Source organism: Calonectris borealis, chromosome 2, assembly GCF_964195595.1.
Source record: "Calonectris borealis chromosome 2, bCalBor7.hap1.2, whole genome shotgun sequence".
In the NCBI taxonomy this organism is placed as follows: domain Eukaryota; kingdom Metazoa; phylum Chordata; class Aves; order Procellariiformes; family Procellariidae; genus Calonectris; species Calonectris borealis.
In genome coordinates this window covers 98500304-98519297 of record NC_134313.1, presented here as the reverse complement: position 1 = coordinate 98519297, position 18994 = coordinate 98500304, and the positions used below count along the sequence as shown (strand labels likewise).

At 41.8% G+C, this 18994-nt stretch overlaps 1 protein-coding gene across 1 annotated transcript in view; it reads left to right on the top strand.

Moving 5' to 3' along the window:
- Positions 1-18994, top strand: part of NEDD9 (neural precursor cell expressed, developmentally down-regulated 9) — a 40972-nt gene that overhangs the window by 11448 nt on the left and 10530 nt on the right. The window contains exon 2 of the mRNA XM_075142685.1: positions 6028-6468. Coding sequence (XP_074998786.1) covers positions 6028-6468 — 441 coding nt within the window. The remainder of the gene's footprint in view (positions 1-6027; positions 6469-18994) is intronic.

Here is an 18994-nt window from a genome sequence, read left to right as displayed (position 1 = left end):
CAACACGCCCAACCAGCCAAGCACAGAGCAGGGATCAGTATCCTGCGTGCTCTGGAACATCCCCATGTTGCACCTCTGAGGGAAGCGGCTGAAATTCTTCGAGCTTATGTTTGGTTGAACCTTTTCCTCGAGCGTTCATTCATTGCAGAGCTGGCTGAGGAGTAAAGTCAGCAGCCCTGCACTAGGAGCTTGGCACCACAACACTCAGCCCTTAAAGAGTCCATTGTATTTAATCTCATAGCGTGTCTTTTATTATTCCCGTGTTTGCTTCCATGGCTGTGGGCACCTCACACGCTCTTGTTACCCACGTCACTGGATGTGTTTACTCTAACAGAAAGAGTAGATGTTTCCACCGCTCTCTTTAACTCTTGCCTCTTCCCTCTTCTGCCGCTCAGCCTCATCAACAAACAGCCTTTTCGTCCTCCAAGCCACAAATTACAGAATTCTATCAGTTCCCTTTGCTGCAGGGAAGGCCAACCAAAACAGATCATATTTTTCAAAGTATTTTCATGCATCTTTATTCAGCTGCAGACATGTTAACCATCAGCTGCAGTCAGTTAAGGAGACAGGAGACACCTTTGACTGTTCTATAATAGAACCCTCATTTATGGATCTGAATCTGGTCTGTAATCTCTTCAGCATCTGAGAAGAAAAATAGTTTACAGAGTCTTATTTTTTTTGCTTCAGGTTCTCCAAGTAGAACAGCTGACAGCTTTCAGGGTAGCATCTTTTGCCCTTAGTCAGGTTTTACTAGGACATGCATCCTGGATGCAAAAAGAGAGAAAAATCTAAGGTGTGCAGAGAATATGAATTACGCCTTTCCGGGGTTTATCTGGTGGACTTGCAGCTGGCATTAAAGGAAAATTCAGACAGAAGTTTCAAATCCCAGGTTCACTTTACCTAGAGAGACTTGAAAGCTTTACTTTTGTCTCAACCTATGTAGAAAATTGGGACCACGGGCACCGTGATCTGCGTTTAATCTAGAGAGTATCCATTCCAGTTTTAGTTCTTTTAGACAGAGTTTCTGACACAAGGCATCAACAAAGTCTGCTGAGCCTTTTCCTGCAGCATGTTCCAGCTAAAATCCCCAGGCAGCAGTCATTAGGGTCAGGCACCCTTTGCTTTGACCTGCTGATGACTGGGGTAGCACTTTATTTAACAGAAGACTGAAAAACTTCCTTTTTTTCCAGTGATTTTACAGAAGATGCTTTCTACTGCACTCAAGAGTCCAAGGTTAAGAGGAATTTAAGCTTCTTGAGAACAAATGTTTTGATTTTTTGTTTTGTAGAGAGTATTAACACAGTAGGGGCCTGACCCTGGCTTCGACTTCCAAACATCCCAGTATTACTAGCAAGGCTTGAGGATACAAAAGCTGAACTGAATCTTTCCAGTCAACGATTAGTTGTAGAGAAGCACTCGTTAATTGAAGTATGGCTGCTGTAACACAGAGGGCTCAGGAGAATGGAGCTGTATATAGACCACAGGTACTTTCAGATTTTGAGGAGAGCACCGCTGCACCTATCATGCAGCTAATTTCATTGGACCAAAGGACAGGAACAGAGACTTCCATCCTTAATCTTATTAAAAGAAGGTAGTAGTTGCCAGTATGTTCTTTTTATGAAGCACAGCTGATTTCTATGGCAAACCAAATTTTTTTCCCTATCTAGGGTCAGGTCATTTCACCGCTGCCATTACAGAACTTGAATTTATAGTTCTGAATCTGTTGTCCTCCTTTTTTTCCTCTTTGTATTAGAAATATAAAGGGACTTCGGTGCTCCAAGATAAGCTCCAAGACAAGTTTCTCATCAGGCCTTCCTCTATTACCAATTTGTTTAGGAAATGGATGAGGATTTTTTAGCACTTAGACATACAAAAGGGTCACTGCTGTGCCTTTGCCTTTTCGTATCAGAATCATAGAATCATAGCATCATTAAGGTTGGAAAAGACCTCTAAGATCATTGAGTCCAATCGTCAACCCAACACCACCATGCCCACTAAACCATGTCCCTAAGCGCCTCATCTACACGTCTTTTAAATACCTCCAGGAATGCTAACTCAACCACTTCCCTGGGCAGCCTGTTCCAAGGCCTGACCACTCTTACAGTAAAGAAATTTCTCCTAATGTCCAGCCTAAACCTCCCTTGGTGCAACTTGAGGCCATTTCCTCTCGTCCTATCACTTGTTACTTGGCAGAAGAGACCAACACCCACCTCGCTACAGCCTCCTTTCAGGTAGTTGTAGAGCGCAATGAGGTCTCCCCCCAGCCTCCTCCTCTCCAGGCTAAACAGCCCCAGTTCCCTCAGCCGCTCCTCACAAGACTTGTGCTCCAGGCCCTTCACCAGCTTCGTTGCCCTCCTCTGGACACGCTCCAGCACCTCCATGTCCTTCTTGTAGCGAGGGGCCCAGAACTGAACACAGTATCCGAGGTGCGGCCTCACCAGTGCCGAGCACAGGGGCACGATCACCTCCCTAGTCCTGCTGGCCACACTGTTTTTGATACAGATATTAGTGCTTCTTTGGTGCCTATTTCACAGGCAGATGAGTGACAGATCCATGCCTCTAAGAGCAAGTCCAGATAACCCTCCCCAGCTGATGAGACCAATGAGAGGGAGTGTTACGAGATGCGAGCTATGATGCCCACAGTATCCAAAAGTTATTAGAATTTGTCAAATCAATCCAGATAAAGCCCACAAGTGTTGAGGGGTGTCTTCGATCAGGACTTCTTTGTGTGGAAAAGTAGAGACTGCCATTTTGATCACCACAGCAGGTTAAAGGTACTTCTGTGGTTTTCAAAAGCTTTCCTGATGACCTTCTGTGGTGACAATTTCGTTTTTCTCAAGACTAACTCAGCTGACTAATGAAAGCAACAGTGACACTGTTCCTGAAGCTTATATTAAGCAATCCTGCGAAGGAAGAATGAAGTCAGGGAAACACTCAAGACACAGAAGATTTGCTTAGCAGGAACAGTGTCTATGTTGCTGGCAACAAGCAACAGTCTTAGTGTTTCTGGTCCCAGTGCTTATTTGCAGGAATATTTTGTCTGCTTCACTGCTCCATCAATGACTGATGCTGGTGGCATGGCTCTGGGCTATTTAAAAGGCCTTGGGGAAATTGCTGTGAAACAAGTGACAACCAATTAGTATAATTCACATGCTGGTGCCTGAGTTCACACTGACAACAAGAATCTGAAGCTGTTTGCAGCAAAGAGGTTCTTGAAGCACATCCAGAAAGTATTAACATGCTGCACGCCAGGTGGTGAGAAGGTCACTGGGACAGAGATAATGAGCAACTGGAAAAAAAAAATTCACATGGGAACTTTTATCTGCTCTAATTCTACCACCGTTTGAGCTTTGTTCTGAGAATTGCTTTGCTGTAGAAGCTAATCAGGCTTTTCAAATACCTTTAATCACCAAAGTATAGAAGAATAAGCATTTGTCATTGATTTAGCCTGTTTGTTTTGTGCCTCCCCTCCCCCCCCTGTAATTTCCTCTTTCTTTAAAGAACATCCTCTGCAAAAGTCTCCTTTAAATAGTCAGTTGCGCAGGCTGAGCTAGTCATGTTAGTAGATTTTGCCTGTGAAAGATGCATTAGAAAGAAATGTAGAAAGATAAGAGATTAACTTGAATATTCAGACTAGACAGGAGCTTTTCTTTTCTGGGCTCCTTGGGCTCAGCTGAGCAGCCAGGTCAACACAGCAAGAGCTGTAGTGTTCAAGAAGAGACCACTGGTTTTGACGATGCTAAAGAATAGTTTTACAGTTCTGCCAAGGCATGGATAAAATTGCACCCTGCTTTATCTCTATTTGCGTTTCTTAGTGTTGTTGACTGATGAGCTGAGTATGAGTATATCAGAGAGACTGGTGGGCCCCAGTGCTGCTGTTTACATGGGAGTTCAAAATGGCAGTCCTGCTTTTCCAAGCCAGACCTTAATTTATACTGACCTCTCTAATGGTGCTGATGAAAGGCAAAGCCAGTGTTTCTCATACGTTTGAAAGCTGATCTCCCACTCCGAGAAGAGAAAACTGATCTCATGCACCCTGTTTCAACACCACATCTTGGGAAAAGCGTATTCATCTACCTTTTATGTGACATCTGAGCTTCCCCTTTCTCCATCCACCAGTCAGCCCTCCATGCAACATTCCTGGCCATATGCTACACTTACGAAGAGTTGAACTGAGCAAGGTCAAATAGAAGCTGTGTGATGAAGCACAGAGATGATGGGAAAACATCAGTGTGTGTCAATGGGAAAAGATATAACAAGTGGGAGATTAAAAAAAAAAGTTCTGATATGTCCAAGAAGGAGGATAAATATGACAGATAAAACCACTAAACTGTACTTGACACTGTCCCTTTAACAGAGGGACGATAAATCTTCAAGGCAGCTGCATATCCTGTCTTATGGTGGATTAGCACCGTTTCAGTTTGTGTACTGCATCCAAATACTTCAGCTAGAACGCTCCAGATCCAGGGCTCCCTATATTTTTTCAAGTGCTTACAATTACTTTATAACCATCTCTGCTGACTGCCTTCACCGAAAAGCAGGCAGGCACAGAGCAGTTGTTGCCAACGCATTTGGAAACATCACCACAGCCAAGAAATTAAGTGTTCGTGGCCTTTGTGAGGGGTCCAAGAATGTCAGTACAGACAGCCTGCCTACTTTCCGTTGAATACCTAAGCTTGGCCGATTATTCGGAACTGGACGTGCCATATGGGCCTGCAAAGAAAGAGGGAAGGGAGCTGATTCAAGAGGAGATGGCACTTGTTAGTAACACATCTGTACCTCACAGACCACAATCTTACATCGACTCAGAGTTGGCTTGAAACTTCTTAGCCGAGGTACCGCTGGTAGCATAGCCACAACAAAATGGAGGTCAGGACAGGCTGCAAAGCCTGCCTGAAACACTAGGCAAATGCTTGGGGGTAGACCTGTGTGAAGTTCCCTGTATTAATGTTACTGCTCCACTTGACATAATCAAGCAAAATGCATGTAGGTATGCTTAAACTAAGTTGACACAGGTCAAAGACACTCCTTGGCTGCCCTTAGACTCCTCCCAAGTTAATATAGATGCACTCTATGGTAATGTTTGGTACCTAAATTCTTATGCTCTTTGACATAAGGACAGGCCCACATAGATTGGTACAGCTTTCCCAATGGCAAAGGCATGACTCCAGCTGGTGTCACTGGGCACATTATTTTTTAAATAATGTTCTCTTCAAGATCTTTCTACAGAGAGTGGGACTCTAAGGAACTTTGTCCTTTGAGGCTGGGTGGTTTTTTTTGTGATGGTGGTTTTGAAGCTAGTGCTGTGCTGCACTGTGCCCCAAAGAAGTTTACAGAAAGAATGAGAAGGCACAGAGTTACATACCAACATGAGCACTGTAGTTCAAAAACCATGACATTTTGTCAATTTGTATTTTAGACCATTTTTTCTCACCAGGTGGTCTACAGATACCTGATTTAAGGAGCCTGCAGGTAGCAGCTAAGAAAAGCCAGCCCGCTGTCTTTACACTAATGGGATCTGCACCTCTATTGGGAAGTCTTTTGAGACCCTGCAAATGTAAAAATGTTTGGAAGCAACTGCTCTGGATTATGTCCCCGAGAGTCTTGTTCAAGTTCTATTTTACATATCAGCTAGCTAGCTGTAGCAGTACACAGAGCACATTAATAGGGAAATCGATGTCAACAGATGAAGGTACAAGCCCCCACTCACAGGAAGAGCATCTCAATGCCAAGCGCAGAACTCTCCTGACTTCTGTCCAGGTGAATAGACCATATAAAGAGCTTCTACCTGACCTAGTATTACTGGAAAAGTTCTCACTAGCAGTATTGCTAATGCATAAGCCTCTCATTTCTCCAAACTGGGACAGAGGAATCCTGTGCTGCATTATTTTCTGTGTTACTTTGATTTCCTGCGCAGTTCTTTTTAAAATTCAGTTCTTATTTCTCTCCACCTAGAATGTGCTTGAAGTTATAGAAAAATTCTAGCTTGTTTGTTCATTTGTTTTTCTTGCCCTTCTTTCTCCACAGAATCTTATGGCAAGAGCCCTGTACGATAATGTCCCAGAATGCGCAGAAGAGTTGGCCTTCCGCAAAGGAGACATTTTGACGGTGATAGAACAGAACACCGAAGGTCTTGAAGGATGGTGGCTCTGCTCCTTACACGGCCGGCAAGGCATCGTTCCAGGCAACCGTGTGAAACTCCTGATAGGTCCAGTGGTACAGGACAGTCCTTCTGGCCAGGATATGGCCAATTCAGGATTGATGCATCAATCCTTCAACCAGCAAAAGATCTACCAAGTGCCAAGCTCACATGCCTCAGCACGGGACCCTGTCTACCAAGTGCCACCTTCCCATCTAAATCAGGGAATTTACCAAATACCCACTGGTCACGGTCTAGCGGGGCAAGATATATACCAGGTGCCACCCTCCATGCAGAGATGTATTGACGGTCCAGCTTTGACTAGCAAGGTGCGTGCATTTGCTTTCATGTCATAGCTCCAAGCAGGTCACTTGTGCTGACCACCTATGAAAGTGGTTAATGTCTCGTGATAGCATGTGGACTATATATCTATCTATCTTTCCTGTATCTTAACTATATAAAGTTACAGCAGTAACTTTACTGCTGTGGGAGGAAAAGAAAGGCCCAGTTCTTAACAGCTTGCTTAATTCGCAAGCGAGATACACAGTAGAGCATTTTGGAGCTGTGCTACCACAGCTGCTAAAGGTGAGGGGGAGTATGATCTTGTGTCCTCACAGGCTCCCCAGGGAGGCTGAAGCAATCTGGCCTATGGCACTCTTACATTATATGCTCAAAGGAGAGCTGCTGCAGTAAGATTAACTCTCCCACAATTAATGAACAGTTACATCATCTGCCCAAGTAATTTTTGTTTAATTAAAAGTGATGTACTGCCTTGCTGCAGAAGTCAAAATGGGTCTAAACCACAAGGAAAAAGCAGTGATTGATGAGACAAGGGCTGTACTTGGAAGAGTAAGGGAGCAAGAAGATGATGATAATGACGGATGTTTTAATACCAAACCTAAAGTTTGTAAGAGTGCGCTTGATGTTTATCTACAGCTACATTTCTTGATTGAAAGTGGGAGCTGCAGCAGCTCCATGGTGCAGCCATTGTTGCAGCAGCTGAGAGCTCCCAAAGCTCCAGTGAGAGGCATTACGTTATGTGGGTCTCCCCTTATTTCCGCTGGCCCTCTCAGGCTCTCCTCATGTCCTGTCACTCCCTCATTTTATCTTCATAGGGTATCTGCCAGGTACCCTGGTGGCACACAGTGCCTTGGTGGCTGAAAAGGGTTAGGGAAGGTATTTGAGGGAGGAAGGATATTCTCCTGGCCTTCCAGACCCCCTATTGCCAAACCAAGAAGTTCCTTCAGTCCCTCCATTCCCAGCTCAAAAGCTTCAGCTATTAGAATCCTCCTTGCCTTTAGAGCTTAAAGCATAGTATTTATATCCAAGTTATGTGAGCAGATGATGTCTCTGTCAGGAAGTTCCTGACTGGTTTAAACTTTCATCTCCTAATTTAGATTGGCAAGACAGTCTGTTTTGGGTTTTTCCCCTGCCTCACCCCCAACTCAGCCTTTTTCATATCAGGCCTTTGGAAGACGTTTTCTAATGCTTTTATTTCCTTGTTATAATTTCATTTTCCTTGATAAGAATAAATGGATTTTTTTCCTCTGAGCAAGAGAAAAAGATCTGTGAAATCATTCCAAGTCAAGTTAAAAAGAGGTTTGTTTGCTCAGCTTTTCCACAATTATGTAGGGTGTGCAGGAAGATAAAATGAGAAAATTGCACTTGCTCCACAGTTAAAGATAGGATCTTTGTTGGAGCAGTTATGTGGGTTTTCTTGAGAAATCTCACATCTTTTCTCTCCTTTTCTCCTTTCCCTATAGACTACAGTGAAATCTTTTTCAGGGTCAGTACAGTTTACCTATCCACAGTAGCATTTAGATACCCTCCAAGGTAGTTAGCGAACATCTGGTAAATAGCCTACTGACATGACAGCACAGAAGAGGTGACATTTTAGTGTATGTCTGCATGAAACATTACAGCGCTACGCAGAGGTGCCTCAGCTGGCCGGCTTGGGCCACAGGAGAAGCACCATACTGCAAAGCTGCACTGAAATCTGCTGGGAAGCCTAAGATATTAGCTCGGAATAAGTGCTATGTACTTTAATTTTAAGACCTGACCTACCTAAATGACCATTAGCATAGTTTACTTAGCATAAGGTAAGTGTGTGTGTACTCTGCACAGTGTAAGCCTGAAAGGAAGAAATTCTCCAACTGCACGAAAAGTCTCTTCCCCCTCCCCCCACCCTTTCCAGCTCCACTGAAACTAATTCTGCATAAACCTGCTTGCTACAGGGACTGTGTTAAAACCCTAGATACACTGAGAAAATTAAAGATTTCAATTAAGTGCAGACTTCTTGATGAGATGCAAAAATCGCAGGCACTAAAGCACCTGTTTTCTCTACGTTTCTGCCTAGAAATTTTTCAGCAAGTTTGAATATGCATTTTTCTGAATTCAAGTCACCTTCTTTAGAAAATTAAGACCATTTATTTGGCTGACTTATAACTTGTTTCATTTAATTCCTTGCAACCTACAAAAGGTCAGCTATGCTGCATAAAACAAATGGCTACGCTGCCAACTGTAGAATAAACTGAACATGCACATTTATAAAGCATTTTACCCTCAGCAAAGTAGCTACCAACCTGCTTAGGACAAACCAATCCTTGTCACTTAGGATAGGATTGCTTTAATCCCGACTTTAAATTTATTTAGCCTAAGGGCCCTGAGACTCACTATTCACTGTGTATTAGTGGCAGGCTTGCTGGATGGCAAACCTCATGGCAGTGTCCTGCTTTGGTCAGAGGCAGGCATGTCTTTGGTCTCTTGGAATTGCTCAGTTCCACACTAAAAAGATCCCACTGGGATTGAAACTGTGATAGACAAGAAAGAACTGTAGGGTTATTAGTAACAGAAGAGTGTGAGGTAAAACGTACTCCATTCTTTATCATCCTAACCTTGCAAAAACTGATTTTTACTGCTACAGCTGCAACTATCTACTAATGCTTTTGTGAAAGAGAAGCCTAATTAAGGGGAAGCATTTTAGCACTTGCCTCCTTTGTCTGAGGAAACAGTCTGTCCTCCAAATCCTCCTCCTCCTCTAGGAATCAGTGAAAACAATATTAAGGAAAGCTGGAAATCCTGAAGATTTGATTTTGGGAATCTTTGCTTTGACTTCCAAAATGATGAATCTCTTTTCTCAGGCTTGTGACACCTGCCCCAGTGGTTTAAGGGAGCCACTCTGTCTTCTTCCATCAGCAGAAACAGCTGGTTAGCAAGCTGTGCATTTTGGCAGTTTTAGGAACGTTGAAGGGTTTTGCTATGCGGTCGTCCTATATGTAAGCCTTCTCCCTTCCCATAAGCAGTAGCTAGAGAAGACCATGTCCTCTAGACACCATTCTAAGCAGACCAGCAGCAGTTTCTATCCTATCCATTTCTGTTCACGTTTGCCTGTTTTCTTTGTGTAAATGTGTGGTTTGGCCGCCATACAAGTTTTACAGGCAAAGCTTAGGAACTGCTGTCAGGCAGGAATTGTCTAGCCTCAAGCAACAGTAAATCAACAGCAGGCATGTTATAAAGCTGTGCTGAGGTAACGCATCTCCTTAGCCAGAAAGGCAAAGCGAGTCAAAAAGGAGTCCTGAGGCAGGTAATTATAATGATGAATTGATTCTGGCCAAGCTAGTTGTTGACAACAGAGCTGTATCGGCTCCTTCTATCAAATAAAAATACCACCTTCTAAAACTCACCCTACAAATGACAGAGATAACGAGGGATGGTTTAAAATTAGCCTTGGTTAGCCCCAAGCTGTTATAGCTGTGCTGCAAGTTTAGTCACAAAACGGTTACACCCCTAAGTGTGAAGAATGTCTGAGGAGCATAAAGATACGAAAGCTGTATCTTAGGATTTATTCCTTCTTTCTGTGCTCTGCCTTCAAACTTACTCTCTTTTGCTATAACCAGCAAAGAGAAGGAACCTTCACACAAATCTGACATTCAGGAAACCTGGGTTTTATCCTTGCCACAGGCTTCTGCATAGTCTTGAGAGGCGTTTTTGCACCTCAGCAATCCCCTCTGCAAAATATGTGGGGTAATTATGAGGGAACTCATTCTGTACAGACTGCTTTGAAGAACATCCTTTCGGAAAGGTGCTGTCAAAGCACAAAGTCTCTTTTGCATCTGTGATTAATCATTAGTTCACACATGAGCTTTAAACCCGCGAGAGCTACATGTAAAAAGTCACCACTGTAATTCAAAGACTCTTTTTCTGGTTCAGTGTTTCCCCTAACTGATCTGTTGTGCTGTCCCTGCCATCCTGAAAATAGCATTGGCCAAAAAATTTAAGGGAAACATTTCCTTGTTGGAAAACAGTTTTGACAAATTCTGAAAGCTTTCTGTAGGAACCAGTAGCTTTCAGGAGAACTTTTGATCAAGGGAAATCAGCACAAAACAGAGTATGGGGCTGATGCACCACAGCTGTTCGAGCAGGGAAGAGGCTGCACCGTAGGGGTTACCAGCCTTGAACTACAGCTCCCACAAGGCATGGACTAACTCAGGCGAATAGAGATTAATGCCAACTTGGAACACATCAGCTTTTTTGTTTGTTGGTCTGTTTGAACTAGAACTTTACAGTTCAGGAAACACTCAGATTTATCCACCTTCTAAAAGTGGATAAAGCAGAATAGGGAAGGAACTCATATTCACACGTGAACATCCCTGGCCTATTTCCGAGTATAAACATGCCCTTGACAGATCAAGGGTTTCACACCTCACCATCCTGCGATCTCCACTGTTTTGAAGAGTTTACTGCCTCCAGCAGGAGGTTTGGGTAAACCATGGCTAAGGGAACGGACCTTGTTCCCTGGTCTTTACTCATGTTGGTTGAATCCATGAGAAAGTGGAAACACCACCCCACAAGCAGCACCACCCTGACAGTTCTGGCACAGACTTCTGTAGCAGAAGCCAGTTAGCCATGTTATGACGTTTTTCCTACTAATTAAACAAGTACTGTCTTAGCTGAGTGGAAACAAACAGCTGCATGTAACATTTGTTCCAAAAATAAGCCTGCCTTTACATTATTATCTTTTTCGTGCCTATTTTCACATTTATGAAGAAAGAAGAGACATACATTAAGTAAAGAGTTGTGTGGCAGATATATTTTGTCATCAGAAAGAACAGGAGCATATCTAGTATTTTGTACTTTGTTGGCAAAAATGTATTTACATTCCAAGATAGAATAATGTCCCCGTTTACCCTCAAGTCTGAAATAGCACAGCTTCCTGTGATGTGGTTTACTTAAATGGCCCAAACAGTCATCTTATAGTCCCTTTTTTCTTCTGCTTTCGCATTATAAATTCTACTTTGGGGATTTGTATCCCTCGTAACAAAATATTGCTTCAGTGTTAAAAGTGCTGAACACACAGCAAATTTGCCGAGTGCAGCAGGAATGGTAACACATACCTCAACACTCAGTGCTCTGTTTCACAAAGTACGCTCTAAAGGATGAGATTCTCTCAAATTAAATGCAAACACAATGGTAAAAACAGCACACAGCCTTTTCCTTAGACTCAGGAGTTTCACTTGTAACTTTCCATGTAACATTAATAGGAGAAAAGCCATTTTACTGACAAAAAGCCTGTGCAGTTAATCTGTCCTCAGTGGTCTCCATGAAAACCACTGAGTGAAGAAACCCTCACCCACAAGTCAGAGTAAGCAGTAGTTTCACTGATGTGATTTGTGGAGAAGTATTTTAAGAAAAAGACTGCATTTTATTAGGCTGAGCAAACATATGAGCTCAACATTACTCCCTGTTTCTCCCTAAGCGCAGGGCTCTTTTTAATCAGTTCTATTTGTAGACCAGAGGCATGCATTTTTTCCCTGTAGTATCAGAAAAAAGGCCAGTCCTGCAATCTCATCCAACAACTGAGGTCCGCAGGGACACAAATCTGCCTGCACAGGCACAAGTGCAGGATCAAACCTTAGCTAAAAAAAGAATAATAATAAGAAGAAAAATGCAAGCTTATGGGCTCTTTCTTGGTGGTTAGAAACCTAACTGGACCTTTGGTTACACCTGAAAATATCTAACCAAACACTAAATTTGGGTAATCTAAATTTCCCTGTAAGCACTAAAACCCAAGCACAGCAGCAGAGCATTTTATAAAAACGTGAGTGGAAAACTGATTATTCAAAAAGTGAATCTCATCATAGGGAGGAAGTGTGGTTTCTGGAGAGAGGAAATAGATAGATGAAGATGGGTTGCCAATGGTCAGAAAACATAGTTCTATTGAAATCTAAAGGCTTTGCAGCTGTTCAGTGATTTTTGTGGCTGTTTTGGAGGAAGACTAATTAGCATCAGAATTATCATCATTCCACATGTCTGGCATGAAACGTTTCCATTTTTCTTTTTTAAATAGCAGTTGTAATATTCCATCAGTTTTTTAAAAAAAACATGAATCTAAATTAAGCTTTCTCCCAAAACAGATTGTTAAAATAGAATCAAAGTGAAATTAATGTAGTTAAGTTCTTAGGAGACAGAAGCCTTCCATAAGAGAGTCCATCCCTAATCATTAAGGGACATTAACATATTCCCATTGGGTCTTATCATCACAACTTTTTTATATGCACAATCACTCCTGACTGAAGTCTGGTATAATTATTATATAGATGCAACAGACAATTAAGAATGGCGTTTATATCTGTTTAAAAGGTGTCTTCCATAAACTTGCCAAAACAAGCTATGCTAATCTAAACACCAGTTAACAGGAGCATTTGTCTGTACAGCTGCCTTGAGAAACCCATACAGAAATGGAGCCAGAATATAGCTTGTGAGCCAGAGAACCTCTACAAATCAAATTAAATTGAGCTTTTTCCTAATGAAAGGTTTTCTTTGCCTACTTCCCTTAGAGCAACATAGTTCCCAACCTAAATGATTTAGGGACACTTCCATTGTTTCTGCCCAAGTGTACCTCCGAGAGCACTCTTGTGGAAATGAAACTCCTTGGCAATGCTTCATCTCAACCATTTTTTTTTTTGCCCACTGAGAAATGCCAATTCACCAAAACTGAAACTGGTGAAAGGGAAGGATCTGTTCTGAGAAATGTCTGAAGGGAAGAAAGAAAATATATGAAGGGAAACAAGAAGTCATGGAAATACGTTACTTCAACAATTCCCAAATGAAGCTTTTTCTTCCCCCCCCCCTCCAACTTTCCATCTAAAAATTCAATATAGGAGGGAAGAAATAACAGAAATAAGATGAAGCTCCTCAAAAGAATTAAAACGAGTTGTTTGGACTGAACCAAACTGGTTTATTGTTTGTGTGCCTTTAGGATTTCATGTCATTCACAACAGTTAGACTACTGTCTGCCCTACCTGTCCCAGCACCTCATCCTCTCATCCTTTTTCTTCATTTCCTCTCCTCCTCCAAACCTGCCCTAAATTTAGGCTTCTCTCTTTGAGACAAGACAGTCATAGTATTACCAGCATAGAAAACAAGTGCATGTTTGCCAAATGGTTCTTCACGTGATAACCTTTTTAGAATGGGAAGACTAGACAGACTGGGGTGGCCAAAGCAAGACGCTGCTTTAAGTATTTATCATGGGCAAGATACCAAAATGCTGAGGTGCTGAGCTTCACCACACACTTCTCATTAATCAAAACTCCAGCTCAAATTTAATCATAGGTTTCCAGAGAATGCTTTATCAGATAAACATATTTCTGCACTAGAAGAACTTATCACACAATAATTTGGGGATTTTGTTTCTCTGTAAGATCCATCCACAGACATTTATTTCAGAGTGCATGCCTGCTCTATCAGCAGTACTGTAACGTGTCAGCTCATTGGCCCTGTTGGCCAACACATGCAGAAATGGTGATGTCACTGTCTGTCTAAAAATGAGTAATTGTCATGGGGATGGCACCAGTAAAACTGTTAGCAAGAGTATTGGACAAGTATCCTATTTCACACTTCTCTTAAGAATGCTGATAATTTAATATTAACCAGTGTGTTTTGTTTGTCTCTCTTGTTCTCTTCCTCTCAAAAAATGGGATATCCTCAGAAGTTTTGGGTTGACTCTTTTTAATCACATTTTGTAAGCAAGAATGACTCCACCAGAAGGTAGGAAATACCCCTTCCCAGTCAGCCTTGCAATTCAAGGCCAGCCAGCACCAAGCCGGTTCCACTGAAGCAAGCAGAAATGTTGCTCATAACACAACTGGCAGAAAGCCCTAGAGTTGATGTGAGTGAGAGCAGGATCAGGTCACGAAAGCATCATTAAAGGAAAGAGAAAAAGCAGTAAAATCTTGTCAGTGACAAAATCGTTGAGCTTTTCTTGTACTGCTCATTCTGTAAGGTCTGTAGAGAGATAAACTTTTGTATCTGCATTTAGTTTGTGATCATGAACACCAGCGGCAAGCAAAAATTCAACACTGTAATCCAAAGCTACAGCTGATGTAAGTCAGCACCATTCCACTACACTTAATACAGCCCTGTCATTTTATGCTAATTGGAGCTTAGGTCATTTATGTAACCCCATAGATTTTTTTTAAGAAAAAAAAAAAGTTGTTTGGCAAGACAATAAATCTGCACTTTAGATTTAGGAGAAATAGAAAATTGAAAAGCAGTGTAATGAAGCTGCTTTTCTGTGTTGGTTAATGGAAGCAAGAAGTTAAAGAGTCAGGATTAGGCTAGTTGGCTATACCCGTATCACCAGCAGTTGAGGGTTTGAATCAAGGCCAGCTTGTGATTTCACAGTTTTTATTTTAAATCCGTTTCACAACTTCTGCTCTACATCTTCAAGACTCACAACCCAAAACTTGCATAAATCTGGTTGAAATAATATGATCTCAAAAGGAGAAAAGTGTAACACCCATTTTCATTACTTGTTATTTGCATTACAGTATCATGGGGGCATTTTTTAAGACTGGGCATCTACTGGTAAGGCACTTCATAGCCACATTTAAAAATTTCTGTTTAAATCCCTGAGCCTGCAAAGTTAAGCATTTTTAATTTAACACACCATGAATCAGTGACATCTGGACATGCTTTAGCCCCGAGAACACGTACAGTTACAGCAGAAAAGCAGATCTTCATAGGTATAGGTCTTGGACAACAAATGGACATAAAGCGTTGGAGAATGTAATCAGGTATTTTGAAGATGGAAACAACATCAAGAACTATAAGCCAGTTCTGTATCAGGGTAGCATTTGTCACATATCCTTATCTTCACACATCTTGAATCTTTCTTCTCAGAACATTCACTGGGGAACACCCGATCAAAGAGAAGTGGCAGTGTCACTATGTGTGTTGGTACTGCGTTTCTTTCTGCCACACAGTAGAGCTGATAACTCTCTCAGCCCCAGAAGGAAAATACAGTCATTTCTGTTCATTTCCTCTTGCCTTGCAGAAATGTTTGGGCTCATAGCACTAGAAACTACTCATAGTTGCAGTTACAAGCCTGGTGCATTAGAAGAAATACCTCTATAGGCTTCCTCCCCTCTCTTTCAGCTTGCGAACCTTGATCAAAAGCTCTCCGATGGTTCAGTCTTGGCAGAAAATACTCTACTAGAGCATTTTATAGTGGCCCGATGTTCGTACATTATTTAGGTTACAACAAAGTATTACAATTTGATAATCCTAAGACCCATAGCAACTTACAAAAACAAACATTTATAAGAGCGGCTATCTTTAGCCACGTGAGAATGAAATCCCAACCTTTACTCACTGACAGCTGGGAAACATGTTGTATATCATCATACATAGCAAATAAGTAAGTCAAGGGTACTGCTTCATAAAAACATTTTTGCTCTTTTTTTACAGCAGACCATACGAAGTGATAGGAAATTCATTATCAGTCACTGGAAATCTTGATGCAGCTTGCAAAAGACAGGAAAGGAAACACTATGTGCTTTTTGTAAGAAGGACGGAGTTTTAGCCAGCCAGCCAGGTTCTTTCAAATACCCAGATTACCTTAGAGACTTTTCTTTAACACAACCTTCTTGCAGTTCAACTTAGCCACAGAACCTTTCCCAAGAAAAAAACATTTAAGGAGACACACCTAGCTTCCTAAGTACACGCAGCAAAACAGAAAGAAGGGCCGAGAGGTGGCATACTGCCTGATCCAGCATCGTTCAATGGCTCCTGCCACTGCCTTCCAAACGACTAGGAGTTCAAGAGAGTAGGGATTAGGTTTTTCCCGTAATTCTCTCTCTCTTATGATTTCCCCATATCCTCTTTGGCTATTTCATTCTCCTTACAAGCCTAAGAGAGCCTAGGTAACTGTTATATATCCACCTAAGAGGCTTAGGAACAGAATTTCAACAACTACAGCTTTGTATATACAGAAATACTTTAGAAGAGAAAACAAGCATGATCTTTTTCCTGTACTTACATTTTGATTAATTTTTCCCATGTCCAAGCTTTATAACAGCCCTATTTGATGCACCACACTTGGCCTTCTCCAGGGCAGGACTCCTCCCAGACTAAGCTACAGCTGATTTTAATAGATACAGGATTGACAGCTGAGATTAGCAGCAGTTGATGGCAGTAGCTCATCAACTGCTGACAGTTGCCCATGGGGTGAAGAGGAGAGCATCATGGGAGGAAATACATTTTAATACAATTCTTCATCCAGATTTAAAATAAATACTTAAAATTTACCTCATGTGCCTCTTCTTTTCCACCTCAAAAAAGCACCGATCTATTTTAAAAGTAGTCAGCAGGCATCAGTAGGTTCTTGGGGTTAAGAGGCCATACTGGAAAATAGCAAGCTGCCCTTTCAGCTCCCCTGTCTGCCTGTGGTTTGGGTGGTGCAAGGTGTTGCAGAGGTGCAACATACCTCTGCTTCAGTTCTCTCACCTGTAAAACTTGGCAAAGCTTGTTTCCTATTATTCTGCATATCAGGCATTGCTGTTCATGGGAACAGGCCAAATTCTGCCCTCCACAGTGCTGCTATAAATTCAGAGTAATTCTGTTGGCTTCAGTAGGTTTATTCGCTCTTTGTCCTTGTTAAACAATGTAAACTACAGTGTTGTGCATCTGCCATAAGCATGAGAACTGTCTTGTTGCTGCCTTAGTTAGGAATGTTCTCTGTTGCAGCCTAACAGCCATTTTAATCCTACAAGAAACAGAATGGGGTTTTTTTCCCTCATATTTAAGGAAGAGGGATTTAATGAACCACAGGACTGGATATTTTGCAAAGTACATGCACATTCAGCTCTTTTTCTTGGTTAGGAACATGCCATTAGCATGGAAAAGACCCAAGTAATTGCTTTTGGAAGAGCATGGTCTTCAGCAAGAACAGAACAAACTTTCTGCTCAGTTGTCTTTGTTTTGCAGTACTGGAAGTTTGAAGTAGGCTCATTACATGTTTCACCAGAGCCAAACCTGGTCCCCGTTAGTTGCTCTGCATGGATTAAGTGGTTAACGATGTTTTGAGAATGTTGGGCTAGATAGTTTGTGGGAACACCATCTGTTTCCTTTAACACGTAAACAAAGAAAATTGCTGGTTTGAAATGCAGGATTGTTAAAACTCGGATGACCACAGGCATTCTTAAAAGAGAAGTAAAAGGAAAAAGAATCCTCATGAGGTCTGAAGTTCAGTGACATTTGTTAGGAAATATATTCCTAACTACCAGAGGGGCTGCTGTCCCTATTCCAAAAGTGGGAGAAGGGGAACTTTCTTTTGCAGCCACCTCCTTCCTTCTGAAGTCCATCTTCAAGACTAAACTGCCATCAGACATTAAAAACCATAAAAAAATGGTTCAGCAGTGTATTGAAAAGGTTGAGCATCTCATTCAGAGGCAACAAGTTCATTAAATATACTTGTGGGTGAATACTTGAAATCAAAAGTTCTAAAAATATTGGGTTTGGTAGCTCTTATACTTCACCTACCCAGCTACCTCCCTCTTCCCTATACAGAACCAGCAGTGTGAGCACATGTCCTGGCTTCTCATGTGAGGTACTAGTGTCCTGGGGACATGAAAGTCAGAACAAATGCTCCACATTTTCACTTTGTCAAGTAGCATGGGTATTCTTTTAATTACTGTTACAAAATGTTCACTCAAGATATGTTTTGGTGAAGAGCAGCTTCTGTTCTGAATTGACTAGGAACAAGCAGTCCAGAGGGACATTTAACCTAATAAAAAGTGTTGGAAGGGAAGAGTACAGAGATACAACAGGAAACATTCTCGTACTCAGTGCAGAGCAGATCAGCGTTTGTGGAGGATTTTATGATGAAATCACTCAGAACATGTTATTACTGGATAATAAGCCTCCACACAAGAAAATATACCTGAGTCACCGGGAGAAAAAAAGTTGTCTTTCATATTATCAACAAACCTTGGTTGTTGCTAGGTTTCTTAAAATTGTATTTTCTGTGTTTTATATAGCTATTTAAGAAGGCTAAAAAGGAGCAGACATAAAAGTCTCCGATGCATTTTTATTCGGAAAATAAATGCCACCTTAAGTAGAGTGCACTGCTAAGCACAGCCCTGCAGATAGCTCAGGTCTTCTGTCCACAGTCACCTATGTAGGCAGGCTGTACTCATGAATACCCAGAATCAGGCACTTGGTGTTTTAACCTCTCACATGCTTTGACAACAGCCAGAAGCACCCAGAGCAGGGGTTTGTTTCACCCAAATAAAGGAGTGACCCTGCTTGACCACTACGTCGGGTCAGTCAAGTGTGGCAAAGTGTGAAAGTGTCAAAATACATGATTGAAAAAGTCCTGCAGTGCTGAATGAAACTGTCTTCCTTCATCTGGCCAGTCTAGCTTTAGTGTAGTTATTTAGGATTGTATCACAGCACAGTAAATAAAAACAGCAGCCTTGTAGTAGTGTAAGCATTTCATATAGCATCTGGTATGTCAGCCTTTTCTGAAAAATGGGAAGGGTCTCTAAGGATGAGCTACAAGAATAACCGCAGCTG